The sequence below is a fragment of the Mytilus trossulus genome, chromosome 10 (genome assembly GCF_036588685.1).
Source record: "Mytilus trossulus isolate FHL-02 chromosome 10, PNRI_Mtr1.1.1.hap1, whole genome shotgun sequence".
Classification (NCBI taxonomy): Eukaryota; Metazoa; Mollusca; class Bivalvia; order Mytilida; family Mytilidae; genus Mytilus; species Mytilus trossulus.
Window position 1 is genome coordinate 6,016,852 of NC_086382.1, and position 13,137 is coordinate 6,029,988.

The 13,137-nt window shown below is 33.1% G+C and overlaps 1 protein-coding gene across 2 annotated transcripts in view; it reads right to left on the reverse strand.

Moving 5' to 3' along the window:
- Positions 1-443: 443 nt before the first annotated feature.
- Positions 444-13,137, reverse strand: part of LOC134686768 (uncharacterized protein DDB_G0287625-like) — an 84,016-nt gene continuing 71,322 nt past the window's right edge. The window contains exons 6-11 of one of the 2 annotated variants that reach the window (XM_063546514.1): positions 12,546-12,644; positions 9,664-9,762; positions 9,012-9,188; positions 8,186-8,350; positions 7,469-7,606; positions 444-5,815 (exon numbers count right to left, since the gene is read on the reverse strand). In XM_063546514.1, coding sequence (XP_063402584.1) covers positions 2,651-5,815; positions 7,469-7,606; positions 8,186-8,350; positions 9,012-9,188; positions 9,664-9,762; positions 12,546-12,644 — 3,843 coding nt within the window. In that variant the 3' untranslated portion in view covers positions 444-2,650. The remainder of the gene's footprint in view (positions 5,816-7,468; positions 7,607-8,185; positions 8,351-9,011; positions 9,189-9,663; positions 9,763-12,545; positions 12,645-13,137) is intronic. The other variant, XM_063546515.1, reaches the window with a different exon arrangement.

Here is a 13,137-nt window from a genome sequence, read left to right on the forward strand (position 1 = left end):
AAACCAAAACTCCCAAAATCAATCCCAACCTTTCTTTTGTGGTCATAAACTTTGTGTCAAAATTTCATAGATTTCTATTAACTTAAACTAAAGTTATAGTGCGAAAACCAAGAAAATGCTTATTTGGGCCCTAATTCCTAAAATGTTGGGACCAAAACTCCCAAAATCAATACCAGCATTCCTTTTATGGTCATAAACCTTGTGTTAAAATTTCATAGATTTCTATTCACTTTTACTAAAGTTAGAGTGCGAAAACTAAAAGTATTCGGACGACGACGACGACGACGACGCCAACGTGATAGCAATATACGACGAAAATTTTTTCAAAATTTGCGGTCGTATAAAAACTTTAACTGCAGACTTTACAGGTATGTAATGTTAACTGGAAGAAAATCTAAGTCCATTTAAAAGTAAAATACGGAAAAAGTGGATTTATTTTTTTGTAAAATTTGCTTAGGGATACTATCTTATGATCATAAACAAGCTTCTGTCATAGTTTGGTACAAAACAAGGATAGTTTAAGAAAGTTATTAAAATCCTAAAAATTTTATCCACAGAGTGAATGTAATGTTTCCCCGCAGAAAAAACTAAGTACATTTAAAAGATAAATACGGAAAAAATGGAATTTTATTTTTACAAAATTTACTTCTGGATACTATCTTATGATCATAAACAAGCTTCTGTCCAAGTTTGGTACAAACCCAGGATAGTTTGAAAAAGTTATTAAAATTCTAAAAACTTTAACCACAGAGTGAATGTAATGTTTCCCCGCAGAAAAAAACTAAGTCCATTTAAAAGTTAAATACGAAAAAAATGGAATTTTATTTTTACAAAATTTACTTCTGGGTACTATCTTATGATCATAAACAAGCTTCTGTCCAAGTTTGGTAGAAATCCAGTATAATTTAAGAAAGTTATTAAAATTTCAAAAACTTTAACCACAGAGTGAATATTTGTGGACGCCGCCGACGACGACACCGACGACGACGGAAAGTAGGATCGCTTAGTCTCGCTTTTTCGACTAAAGTCGAAAGCTCGACAAAAATGAATTGTAAGCATAAAAATATCTATGCTGTCAGTTACTTCTTTGGCATCCATTGACATAAAAAAGATTAAAATTTCTTTCAAAAATGCAGTTACCAAGACAACAGCATGATTTATCAAATACTAATTATCATGTATGTCCATAATGTCTTAATTAAATATAAACAAATATCCATACAAAAGTAAAGAAATTCTGAAATAAGAGTAAAGTCCATTTATGTACAAATTCAATTAAGACTTATCTACAAATAAAATCATAATATACAATTAAATATATATATAGTTTTGTATTTACAAAAATAAATATGAAATTAAAAAATATAATGTATATAAAATTGTGGAATTCTTACAAAGGAAGAGATCATAGTAATAACTTTGTCTTTGGAATGTAAATGTACAAACAGCTGTCTAAAACATTAAATTGGAATGTAAATGTACAAACAGCTGTCTAAAACATTAAATTGGAATGTAAATGTACAAACAGCTGTCTAAAACATTAAATTTGAACACTAAAAGTATGTTTACATATGGTGTACTGCTATGAGATTTAAAGAGACCATGAAGCCTGTATCCTAGCTTGAACTGGCCCAGAAAGTTATCTACTGAAAATGATGAGAGCAGATTTTATGGAGATTGCATAACTCAAGTTTAATCAAAAGCTTTTTTAGAAAATCAGCGTACCCCCTTTTCCTACCCCATTTCATTATAACATTAAGTGTGTTTCTTTCTTTTTTCTTGATATCAGTACATTTTATACTACTGCCATATAAATGATTATGATTTGTAATATTTAACTTATAAATTGTATAATTCTACTACAAATACTTCATATACTCCCTGAATAACATAATGAAAATTGCATAGTTTTTACATATGATTTTTCTTAGTTATTAATTAGTGTCAATGTGTTGCAATATGGAATAGACAGATATTCTACATGTAAATACAATTGTATATATTCACTCTTTTGTCTCTAGAGATTCTTAAAGACTACAGTGAGGTGATGTCTTCCTTTATTCCTAGATAAAATAAATGCTGAATGACAAATTCCAGAAAATAAAGTTTTTTTACTGATCCTGAAAATTTTCATAGTTAATTCTATAGCCCTGATAGGTCTCTATTCTGAAATCCCACAAAAATTTCTGAAATCCCACAAAAATAAAGAATGCGTACAACAGGAATTTTTCAGATCAAATAAAAATGCATTCCAGAACATTTTCAAGAGTTTTTTAAATGTGACAAGTGCATTTTCTGTTATTTCCATCAAAGTTCTTACTTGTATATATATATATCTGTTGTAGTAAAGTTGCATGGACTTGATAAGCTAACAGAATAACAACAAGATGTAATTTCATTGTTTTGTAACTTTAAAATATGATATTTCACATACTATTGCATTGTTCTTGTAGATACATGTAATATTTTTTTCTTGTTGGAAAATATTTTATTTATTTTAATTCTAAAAAAGAAAAACTTTTTTTTTTTTCAGTTTAGCAAGTAAAATTTCTATGGTATTTTTAACTGCAATGTATCACCATTCAAAATTGTGCCCTCACTTATCCACTAGCTATAAATAATATACAACTATTTGTCTTAACAAAAAAGCTTAAACATCACTACCCCTAATAAAGTTTGGCACCTGATGATAGGATGAATATGTTTGGTTTCCATGGTAAACTGGTTGCCGTGACTGCTGAGCATACTCATACTGGCTGAAGTCATTTGAATTTTGAATGCCATTAGTTGGTGAATGGTAGTCACTATGGTAACCATATTCACCATCATTTAAGTTTTTAGCTGCGTCTTTTAACTTTCGTTGATACCAATGCTGTACATGACTGCTCAGATCTTTCTGATATTGGTGTTGAACAGAGTTTATTTGTGCATAGTCACTATGATTGACTTGAGGATGGGGGGAATTATTGCTAGAAAGTGTAATGTTATGGTCCGTCGGTTCCGTACTGAATGACGATGACGGTGTACAACTTGTACTGGGAGCATTCCCAGAATTCAAATTACGTCCGTAGATTTTACTGCTATATCCAGAATCAGGATTGCTACTATTGTCCTCCCGACTTTTGTCCTGAATTGGCGTAGATTGTAAATTCCTATCCGTACGCGTAATAACCTCCTGACCCTGAATATGTTGTTCCTGATTCAGATGAGATTCAGATTTGCTGCCTAGTTTTGACACATTCGTTTGATCTGAATACATGACATTGTCATGACTTTGGAAGTTAGGATTGTATGTATTATATGTTTGTCCTGATGGAGCAGACACAGAAGTCCTCCCATCGTTCACCCTTCCAGTAAAGTTTTGAACAGACCCATAAGGATTTTCCCTATTTGTACTATCACCAGCCAAAGTAGGCCTGTCTCTATTAGAACCAGTCTGTCCACTATTTTGTCTGTTTACATCTACATCTCTTGTAGAATTGTAAATCTGCCCTTTTGAACCTAACACAGAATAGTTAACAGGATTTCTGTTCATGTTTCCCTGTGAAGAACTATAATATTGACCACTTTGTACATTTTTATTGTTTTGCTCATTAGAATATGGTTTCATATCAGTTCTATCATTTAAATATGACCTTGAACTTCCATATTGTGATGTTGGCCTTTTCATTGACTCTAATGGCACACTATGATTTTGACTGTTTCTGGGAGAACTGGGAGTTCCAGATCTCTGCATGGAAGACGGTTCCTTCAATTTCAATTTCATTTGATGTGCTGACGATAGGTCAGTATCATCTAATAATATTCCATCAGTTGACCTTGACCTCTGTCGGCTCATTTGCATATTGTTATGACCTTGTGATAAATACATATCATCCCTATTAACATTATTTACAGAATTGATAGCACTATTTTTGACATTATTTCCCGTGTTTTGATTATATACACTTCTCCTATCCATGTGAGACATTCTCTCCAAAGGAATTTCTTTCCCATCATGCCGTGCTGGTATTCCAGAGGTTAGAGGTTTATTTATAACTTCACCATGGTAACCGTAAGTTGAATCAGACTGTTGAACTGACATACCTGACCTACCTGACGAATCATTTGGATATCCCTTATTTGAGATGGTATTTGTATTGTCTTGAGTATTGTATAATTTTTCCCTCTCAGGATATCCAAATGTTGTGAAAGTAGGTTTAACCACTATTTTTCCAGCACCAGACTCTGTGAGGGGGCCCTGTCCAGTGCTGGAGGAATTGGAGGTCACATTAGTACCTATGCTTATGTTTGAGGACCCCCTTTCGGGAAAACTCCGCCTTGTTTCACTGTTTCTACTTTCACTGTGTAGAGTTCTTGACTCCATGTTTGATCTTCTCACTTCATTTTGTCGATCAAATAGTTCCCTTTGTGAATGTGTGTTTTGATTTTGTCGATCAAATTGTTCCCTTTGTGAGTGTGTATTTTCGTGTTGTGTATTCCTAGGTTGTTGATAAACCTGCCGGTTGTCACTATAAATATTTCGGTCATTCTGAACTTGTCTACTATCATTTTGAATATTTCTTAACCCACTTTGGTTAATTCTACTCCCACTTTGAGCTTTCCTACTTTCACTTTGAATAGTTCTACTTTCATTTCGTCTTGGTGATAGATTTTCAGGTTCAGTTTGACTTTTCACCATTCTATGATGAGGGAGATACTGATAATGAAAGGGACTAGATTCTCGTGATTTCGGAGTACTGTGATTGAGAGGGCTAGCATCCCTCTGTGCTGTAGTTTTATGAACCATTGGAGTACTATGAGTTAATGGGCTAGCATCTCTATGACCAGCAGTTCTATTATCTAACACAGTGTTATGAGTTAGTGGGCTAGTGTCTCTTTGCACAGAAGTTCTATGATTTAACACATTATTATGAGTTCGTGGAGTTAATTCTGGACGCACTAATGTTTGATGTTCATGCATATCATGCCACGTTTGTGAAGTTGAAAGTTTTTTGGGAATAGCACCTTGATCGTAGCCACTATATTGACTACCATAAACTTGGTCATGTGACAAGTACGGACTACGACTAGTAGAAGCAGTACTTGGTGATATGAAGTCAGGTCGTGAAGATGATCGTGCATTTTGATGACTAGAAACAGGCGAAACAAAATGTCTCCCACTTTGCTGATTAGCATTTCGATTGAGAGTTTGTGGATTCTGAACACCCCCGTAATTGTCTCTACGTCCAACAACGGGATTGTAATTCCTGGCACCCCTATCTTTACTATAAGCAGGAAGTTGCCATGCCCTGATTTCCTGCATTGCTTGCTGACGTGATTCATAAAATTGTCTCTTACGAAACTTCCCACTGTGATTATCAGACTGCGAAAGAGTCTCGTCTGATCGAGAGCGAAATAATCGGCCATTTTCTGTCTGATGAATGTCTGTGAAAATATTATTGCTCGGTAAAGCGGTATCGTCGTGATGATGGTCTAAACAATGACCATACTCGGACAATTTAGCCTCTAACCAATCATCCACGTCCATACCGCCACGTTTCTTATGTGCCATATAATGCTGTTGATCGGCTAAACGCTGGTCAATCCTGTTGTAACAATTTCTTTCCTCTTCGTCAAATCTATCCCTGGACCACATGTCGAACGTGGTAATTTGTTGTGTGGTTTTCTTATCTAACTGATCCATACGATTTTTGAGGATCCTATGAGAGGCATCTATATGTTCATAGATATGTTCCTTGTCCTGACCCACTCGTTTCTCCAACTGGTGAAGAGCAGGCATACACTGACAAATTGGGGTGTATCCTATTGGTCCCTGTTGAAAACAAAGCAAATAAATTTCAATAAGCTATCATACAAAAAATGAATATACTATGTATAAAACATCTGTGATTACTTTTTTATTTTTGTAAAGTGTGTGTAGATATTTTGAGTAGAGAATCAATACACTAATGACTATAGATCTGAGCTCTATTTACTCAATCCTCAGCTGTGAAGAGGACATAAAAGTTTCCCTTTGCTGGAGGTGTATTGTAGTTACCTTGTATATTCTCAGCTGAGGCATATTTTTGGTTGCTCAGTTTTAAACTCTTTAGATTTCTTTGTAGTGTTATGTTTTGTAGTTACCTTGTATATTCTCAGCTGAGGCATATTTTTGGTTGCTCAGTTTTAAACTCTTTAGATTTCTTTGTAGTGTTATGTTTTGTAGTTACCTTGTATATTCTCAGCTGAGGCATATTTTTGGTTGCTCAGTTTTAAACTCTTTAGATTTCTTTGTAGTGTTATGTTTTGTAGTTACCTTGTATATTCTCAGCTGAGGAATATTTTTGGTTGCTCAGTTTTAAACTCTTTAGATTTCTTTGTAGTGTTATGTTTTGTAGTTACCTTGTATATTCTCAGCTGAGGCATATTTTTGGTTGCTCAGTTTTAAACTCTTTAGATTTCTTTGTAGTGTTATGTTGGCAGTTGTTGTCTTTTGTCTTTTTTTATCATACAAATATTATTTATTTTGATTCAGTTCACATATAACAATAATTAAATAAGCTCTAGAGAGTTTTATAACAATATAAAATAACATAAACACAAAATTAAAACACACAACATGCTGACAAGATATATATATAACAGCACAGACATTTTTTTACTTTGTGATGTTTTTTTGTTGATTTATGAGATTGTTTTGGTTCCTTGGTATCATCTACCTCCATCCAAAATATAAATAATGAATGTTATCTTGATTGTTACAAATTTCTTGATGTGACCTTAACATTTGTATTGGTTCTGTATCTACCCAAATTTACAAACAACAATAGTATCCCACAAATAATAAGGAATGCCACCTCTTTATATTATTGTTCAATGCATACATGTAACAAAATTGACATTTGACAAAGGAATTATGCTAAAACTATGGATAGATTTGTAAGTTTTTCCTTTGTCTTGAAGTCCTTACTTTAACCTTGAGATAAAGAACTGTAAAAGAGCACTATTCCTTTGCTTATAATCTTGTAAAGTGCATGTGTTGATGATTTTAATGAATGCACTGAATCCTGATTACCCTGTCAATTAACAAACTATATACAAGTTCAATTTGATATTTGATAGTTTTCAGGTGTTTTTGTGCCTTGAAGATCAAAAAGGTTGCTTCGGGTGACTTTTTAGTAACAAAGAAGACTAGGGTGATAACATGCTTCTTTCCTTTAACCAAGACTTAAAAATACTTTAAACTTTTCAATTTGTTAAAAAAAAAAAAAATCTTGGCTGTTTCCTTGACAGTAAATTTGGTCTTTTTGTTGTTTTTTTGTAGACATTTTTGGTTATACTACATACCAATAATGCTATCAAAATTCAAAAAGAAAGTTTTTTTTTTTGCAAATCCCATACCTCACAATAATTAGACATCACTCAAATTTCTGAATTTACATGATTAAATTATCCTATCATACTGAGAATGACTTAAGAAACTAACCTGCTTAATATTGCCAGCTAAATCTCTGAAGTACTGTTGTCCAGTCTTAGGTATGTACTGACTGAAGAAGCCATGTACAGGATCTTTACCATCAGTAGGGTGGACTTGGCTTCCTGACGGAGTAGGTTTATCTTTCTCCTAAAAATAATAAAACTAATTAAATATATTATTTCATAATATCAGAATGTATATGAATTTTCTTCTGCATTGTTTGATTTGATTTAATTATCATAACACTGTCCAATCAATAGCCTATAAACAAACTTCTGTCTACTCATTTGCATATCACCATACTGCTGTCTACTCATTTGCATATCACCATATTGCTGTTTACTCATTTGCATATCACTATATTGCTGTCTACTCATTTGCATATCACCATATTTATGTCTACTCATTTGCATATCACCATATTTCTTTCTACTTGTCTACTAATTTGCATATCACCATATTTCTTTCTACTTGTCTACTAATTTGCATATCACCATATTTCTGTCTACTCATTTGCATATAACCATATTTATGTCTACTCATTTGCATATCACCATATTTCTTTCTACTCGTCTACTCATTTTTATATCACCTTATTGTTGTTTACTCATTAACATATACCCATATTTCTGTCAATTTATTTGCATATCATCATATTCCTGTCAATTTATTTGCATATCATCATATTCCTGTCTGTTCAATTGCATATATATATATTTTGTTTACCTTTTTCTTTTTCTTTAGGAATGAGAAGAATTTGCTGCCTTTTTCAGTCTTTTCTGTCTTTTGTACAGGTAGGTCTTCATCAGGGACTACGACAGGTCCATCTATATCCACAGGTATTTCACTGAAATTTACCATTTTAGGTGATGGATGAATCTGAGCTTTGGTCTGAAAAAAATAAGACATAATAAATCACCTATAAAACATCATAAAAGGTTCTATGTATACTGAAAAGAAATGTTAGGTATACATTAATGGGATAGCAACCAAACAACACAAGCTGCTATGAAAGTATAGAGTTACAGTGTCCACTGTGTTACACAAATTTTATCTATCCAAGGTATAAGGGAAATAACTAAAACAAGCACTTTTTTGTTTGTTCTATAAGACTTTATAAATATCTTAGAGAAATGAAGGCTTCAGAGCAAATGCAATGTGACTTCCATTATAATCAATATTTCCAAGGGGCATAACTCATCTAAAACATTTGATCTGAGATTATTTTCAAAACTGTCAAAGACTTTGCTGATATAAACCTATGATATAACTTTCATCTACAGTACTGTGGATTCATTTATTTTCGTGGATATCAATTTTCGTGGATTGCTGAAAACTTGCATATTCGTGGATATTTGATTTCGTGGTTTTGCCAATCTCTGTGTACAAAGCCTATTGAAAACAAGATATTTGTTGAACTTTTGATTTTGTGGTTCACCTATACCCACGAAACCCACGAATATTGGTATCCAACGAATAATAATGAATCCACAGTAATTAAAACAAAAATTAACAAATGAGAACTCTAACAATGCAATTTTCCATATCGTACCTTTAAGAGTGATGTGATTGTTATGATGACCTCAGGGTGATCTTTACGTTTAGCCACATCTATGGCTGTTTCCTCTTGCTTGTTGACAATATAAACATCAATGCCAGCTTCCACCAACAGTTTAGCAATCTTTTTCCTCTTCAAAGCAGAAGAGATATGCAGTGCAGTGTCACCATTCTAAAATAAAATATACAGCAAATTCTAATTTGGATTATAAGGCCACACAAATATGATTTTTAGTCCCTTAATTTTAAATGAAATCAAAGAGCTACATGTCAGCAACTTTTTCTTTACATTTCTTTGTTGTGAAAACTTTTATGAATGATCAGTTGCCATAATACATGTTATATATTGAAACATCTTATAAAAATATGTTTTATGTGTTTTGCTACAGATTGAGGGCTGTACTGTGCATTAGTTGTATAAGTCCTCATTCTTTGGTCTCTAGTTGGTAGTTTCTCATTAGCAACCATACCACATCTTTTTACTTCTATATTTTTCCTTCACTTCTATATATTCCCGTTACTTCTACATTTCCCCTATCATAAATAATCACATTGAATATTTTACCAATATCAATTCTAAAGAAACATTTTCCATGTAAGTATTGCCATCTCTATTAGGCAAAAACTGTACATAAATGGGTATATACCTTGTTCTGTTCATTGAGCCTACATCTGGCACTGATCAAAATACGTGTGACACCTGCATGTCCATATCGTGCTGCCGTGTGGAGGGCTGTATCTCCATACTGAAATATAGAAATGTTTTACATTGTAGAACTGATCTGCATTAATATGAAGTTTTCTTCTACTCATGGTTTGGCTAAATTAAGCATATTAAAATAGGAGCATGAACACAGGTGCTCTGGTGATTTGAGTAGCTCCAACTTGTGCAAGTTATACAGAAAACTGATCAAGATTGATCTTAAAACATAAGTATACTGAATTGTTCAGGCTTACGAACAATCTTAGTCCACAGTTTTTTTTGTGAAACTAACTCCAGACCTGCATCTCACAACTCCGAATGAGTCTTACATTTCTAACACACATAGGATGAGTACCACATTTTATGTTTATCTATTATCATACCTGCCAACTTTTCAAAATCTCCATTGCGGATTTTAAGCTCAAGAGGATCTTAAATTGTCATAAGTGTATTTCATCTACTACTGTATAGTTTCAACGAGTATACAGTATATTTGTGTTTAGATACCATTTTAACTCATTTGAATGCCTGTTTGGAGGATTTAAGTTAAAATGATAAAAAAAAAATCAAAATTCAGGACAACACCCCTCATGAGGGATATCACACACAAATAAAGATAGTTGGCATTAAATTAATAAAATTAAAGAAAAATTGGTATCCCATTAAAAATAAAGAATCCACAAAGTTTCAACAATCTGAAGATGTTCCTTAAATAATTTATTTCATGAAAATATCTTTTAAATGAAGTTTTAGGTGTACAGTAGTACATGCATGTCCTTGAAAATTAATGATGTTTTTGTTCCATGGTAGAGAGATCAAAACAAACGTATTATTGTAGTTCTTTCTGAGGAACATTTGAAAAGTACTTATGATGAATTCTTTTCAAAACTTGATAATTTTACTAATGTACATTTGAGAATTCTATGCAAGAGTTTTTTATGGACTTATTTAAGATTTTTTGTAAGCATCTTTAATAACACTCTGAATTAAATACAGGTATATGTAGTATTTCAAAGTAGGAACATTATACTTGTAATTATGTAATAAAATTGCATCGAACTGTTAAATTAGCCGCTAAAATACAAAATAACAACCTTTTCATAAAGGATGGTATTTTTTTCAAAAGATAGTGAACAAAAATACACTGTCATACATCAAAATAATGGAATGAATTGGAAGATTAATGAGTTTTTGATGTGAAACATATCTTTGGGTTAATACTTAATGATTTAAAAATGCATCAATTTAAAACTGATAAATTTCTAGCCATTTGCTATTAAATACCCAGTGACAAATATTTCATGCATATTCAGGACATTTAACTGTATAACAAAAACATCAGAAATACAAAGATTTTAAACAATTTGAGATTTTTTTATTATAAAACTTGATTTGATTTTGATTTTTGGTGTTTTAACGTCACTTTTTAGCACTGTATTTAGGCTATTTCATAGCGGTCAGTTTTTAGTGGTGGAGGAAGTCAGGGTGCCTGGAAAAAAACACTGACCTTCGATAGGAAAACTGACAATCCTAGCTAATTAAGATTGGAGTCTAGTGCACCCACACAAGGGGGATTGGAACTCACAACCTCAGTGTTGACTGGATATAAAACTTGAGAAAATAGGGAAACAATCCTTAGGCCCTGAAGAAATAAAATTGGTATGTGACCATCATGTGTAAGAATACCAGTATATATGTAACACTCAGAAACGTGTCCTTCCCCCCAAACGTGTCCGATTCCCCCAAACGTGTCCACATTGACGTCACTGAACTGCAAAACATGTCTAGTTAAAAACATCGCCAAAGCGTGTGATTTGTATAAACGCCCAAACGTGTCCATTTCTCAACAAACCCACAAACGTGTCCAATCCCAAAAACGTGTCCATTTCAAGAGTTATTTGGTTATTGCTATTCCATTAACGTACACTAATTTTATCACTTCATTAAAAACATAGATAAGGTACTTTTTTAAACCGGCCGAAAAAACTGGGTAAAAGTGGGGGCGTCATTTCGGCTATGTCGTATGTAAATTGTAAGCAAACATGTTTAGTTAAACTTAACAGTCAACGGATGAAGGTTTCCCTTTCTCTGTACATTAAAAGTCTACTTTTGTTTAAATACACACAAATTCAGATGGAGAACTATTAACAAAAGTAAGAAAAAATGCTGCTTAACGCCCGCCAGTCAATATTCGGATAAATATAAAAAGCATCATCTGTGTTTTTAAGTACAAAATAATTTACAAAGTCACCAATTAATTCAACTCTATAATCATGTGAAGGTTCGCTCTAAATGGGTTTGAAATGCTTGCATCAGAACAGTTAGCAATTTCAGTCAAAAATTAATTAACAATTACAGATTAAATTTTGAATTATGATATTCATTAAAAACCTACATTTAATTAACTAAAGCTAATAAATGAGAACTTTGTCACCTGTGTCCCCATTTTAAAATTGCCGTAAACGTTATCAGCAATTTTATTTTGGAGATGCATGTATTAACGCTTAAAGACATGAGACGTTTTGGCGTTAAATATTGGACACGTTTTGGCCAATAACATTTATCGGACACGTTTTGGCGAATAACATTTATCTGACACGTTTGGGGGTTATGAATTCGGACACGTTTGGGGAATATTGTACATTTCGGACACGTTTAGGGAGAAAAGACACGTTTGGGGGAATCAAGACACGTTTGGGGGGAAGGACACGTTTGTGAGTGTTACATATATATACTATTTAAGTTGATGAGTAATGAGTGGGAAAATACATCTAACAGTATAACATGCTAAATGAAGCTCAGATCTGTCTGACTATTTCTGCTTACATTATTTTTAAGATCTGCATTACAGCCTCCATACAAAAGAACTCGAGCACTTTGATTGTGTCCATTCTGACTGGCTAAATGTAGAGCTGTAAATCCAGACTGAAAAGTATAAAAATAAGAATACTGTACATTCTGTGTTGTGTATTGCAAAAGAATACAAGGATGATAAGATAGTTTGAGATCACTGAATCCCTTCTCTCAGCAGTTGACATTATTTAGGGATTTAAAACTAATAAACTGTTGACACATATATGTCTTGCTTGTTGGTTCTTTTGTTTGTTAATTCTACATTGGTTAGAGGTATAGGGGGAGGGTTGAGATGTCACTAAAGATGTTTAACCCACCACATGTTTGCACCTGTCCCAAAATCAGGAGCCTCTGGCCTTTGAATGTCTTGTATGGTTTTTTCTTCAATTTTAAGATTTTATTTATATGTTTCGGAGTTAAGTGTGATGTCCATTTACACTGAACTGGTTCATATTGTGTTAAGGAGCCAGCTGAGGCCCACTTCCTGATGCAGGATTTTCTAGCTGGTTGAAGACTCATTGGTGGTCTATGACTGTTTTCTGCCCTTTGGTGGGTTGTTGCCTTT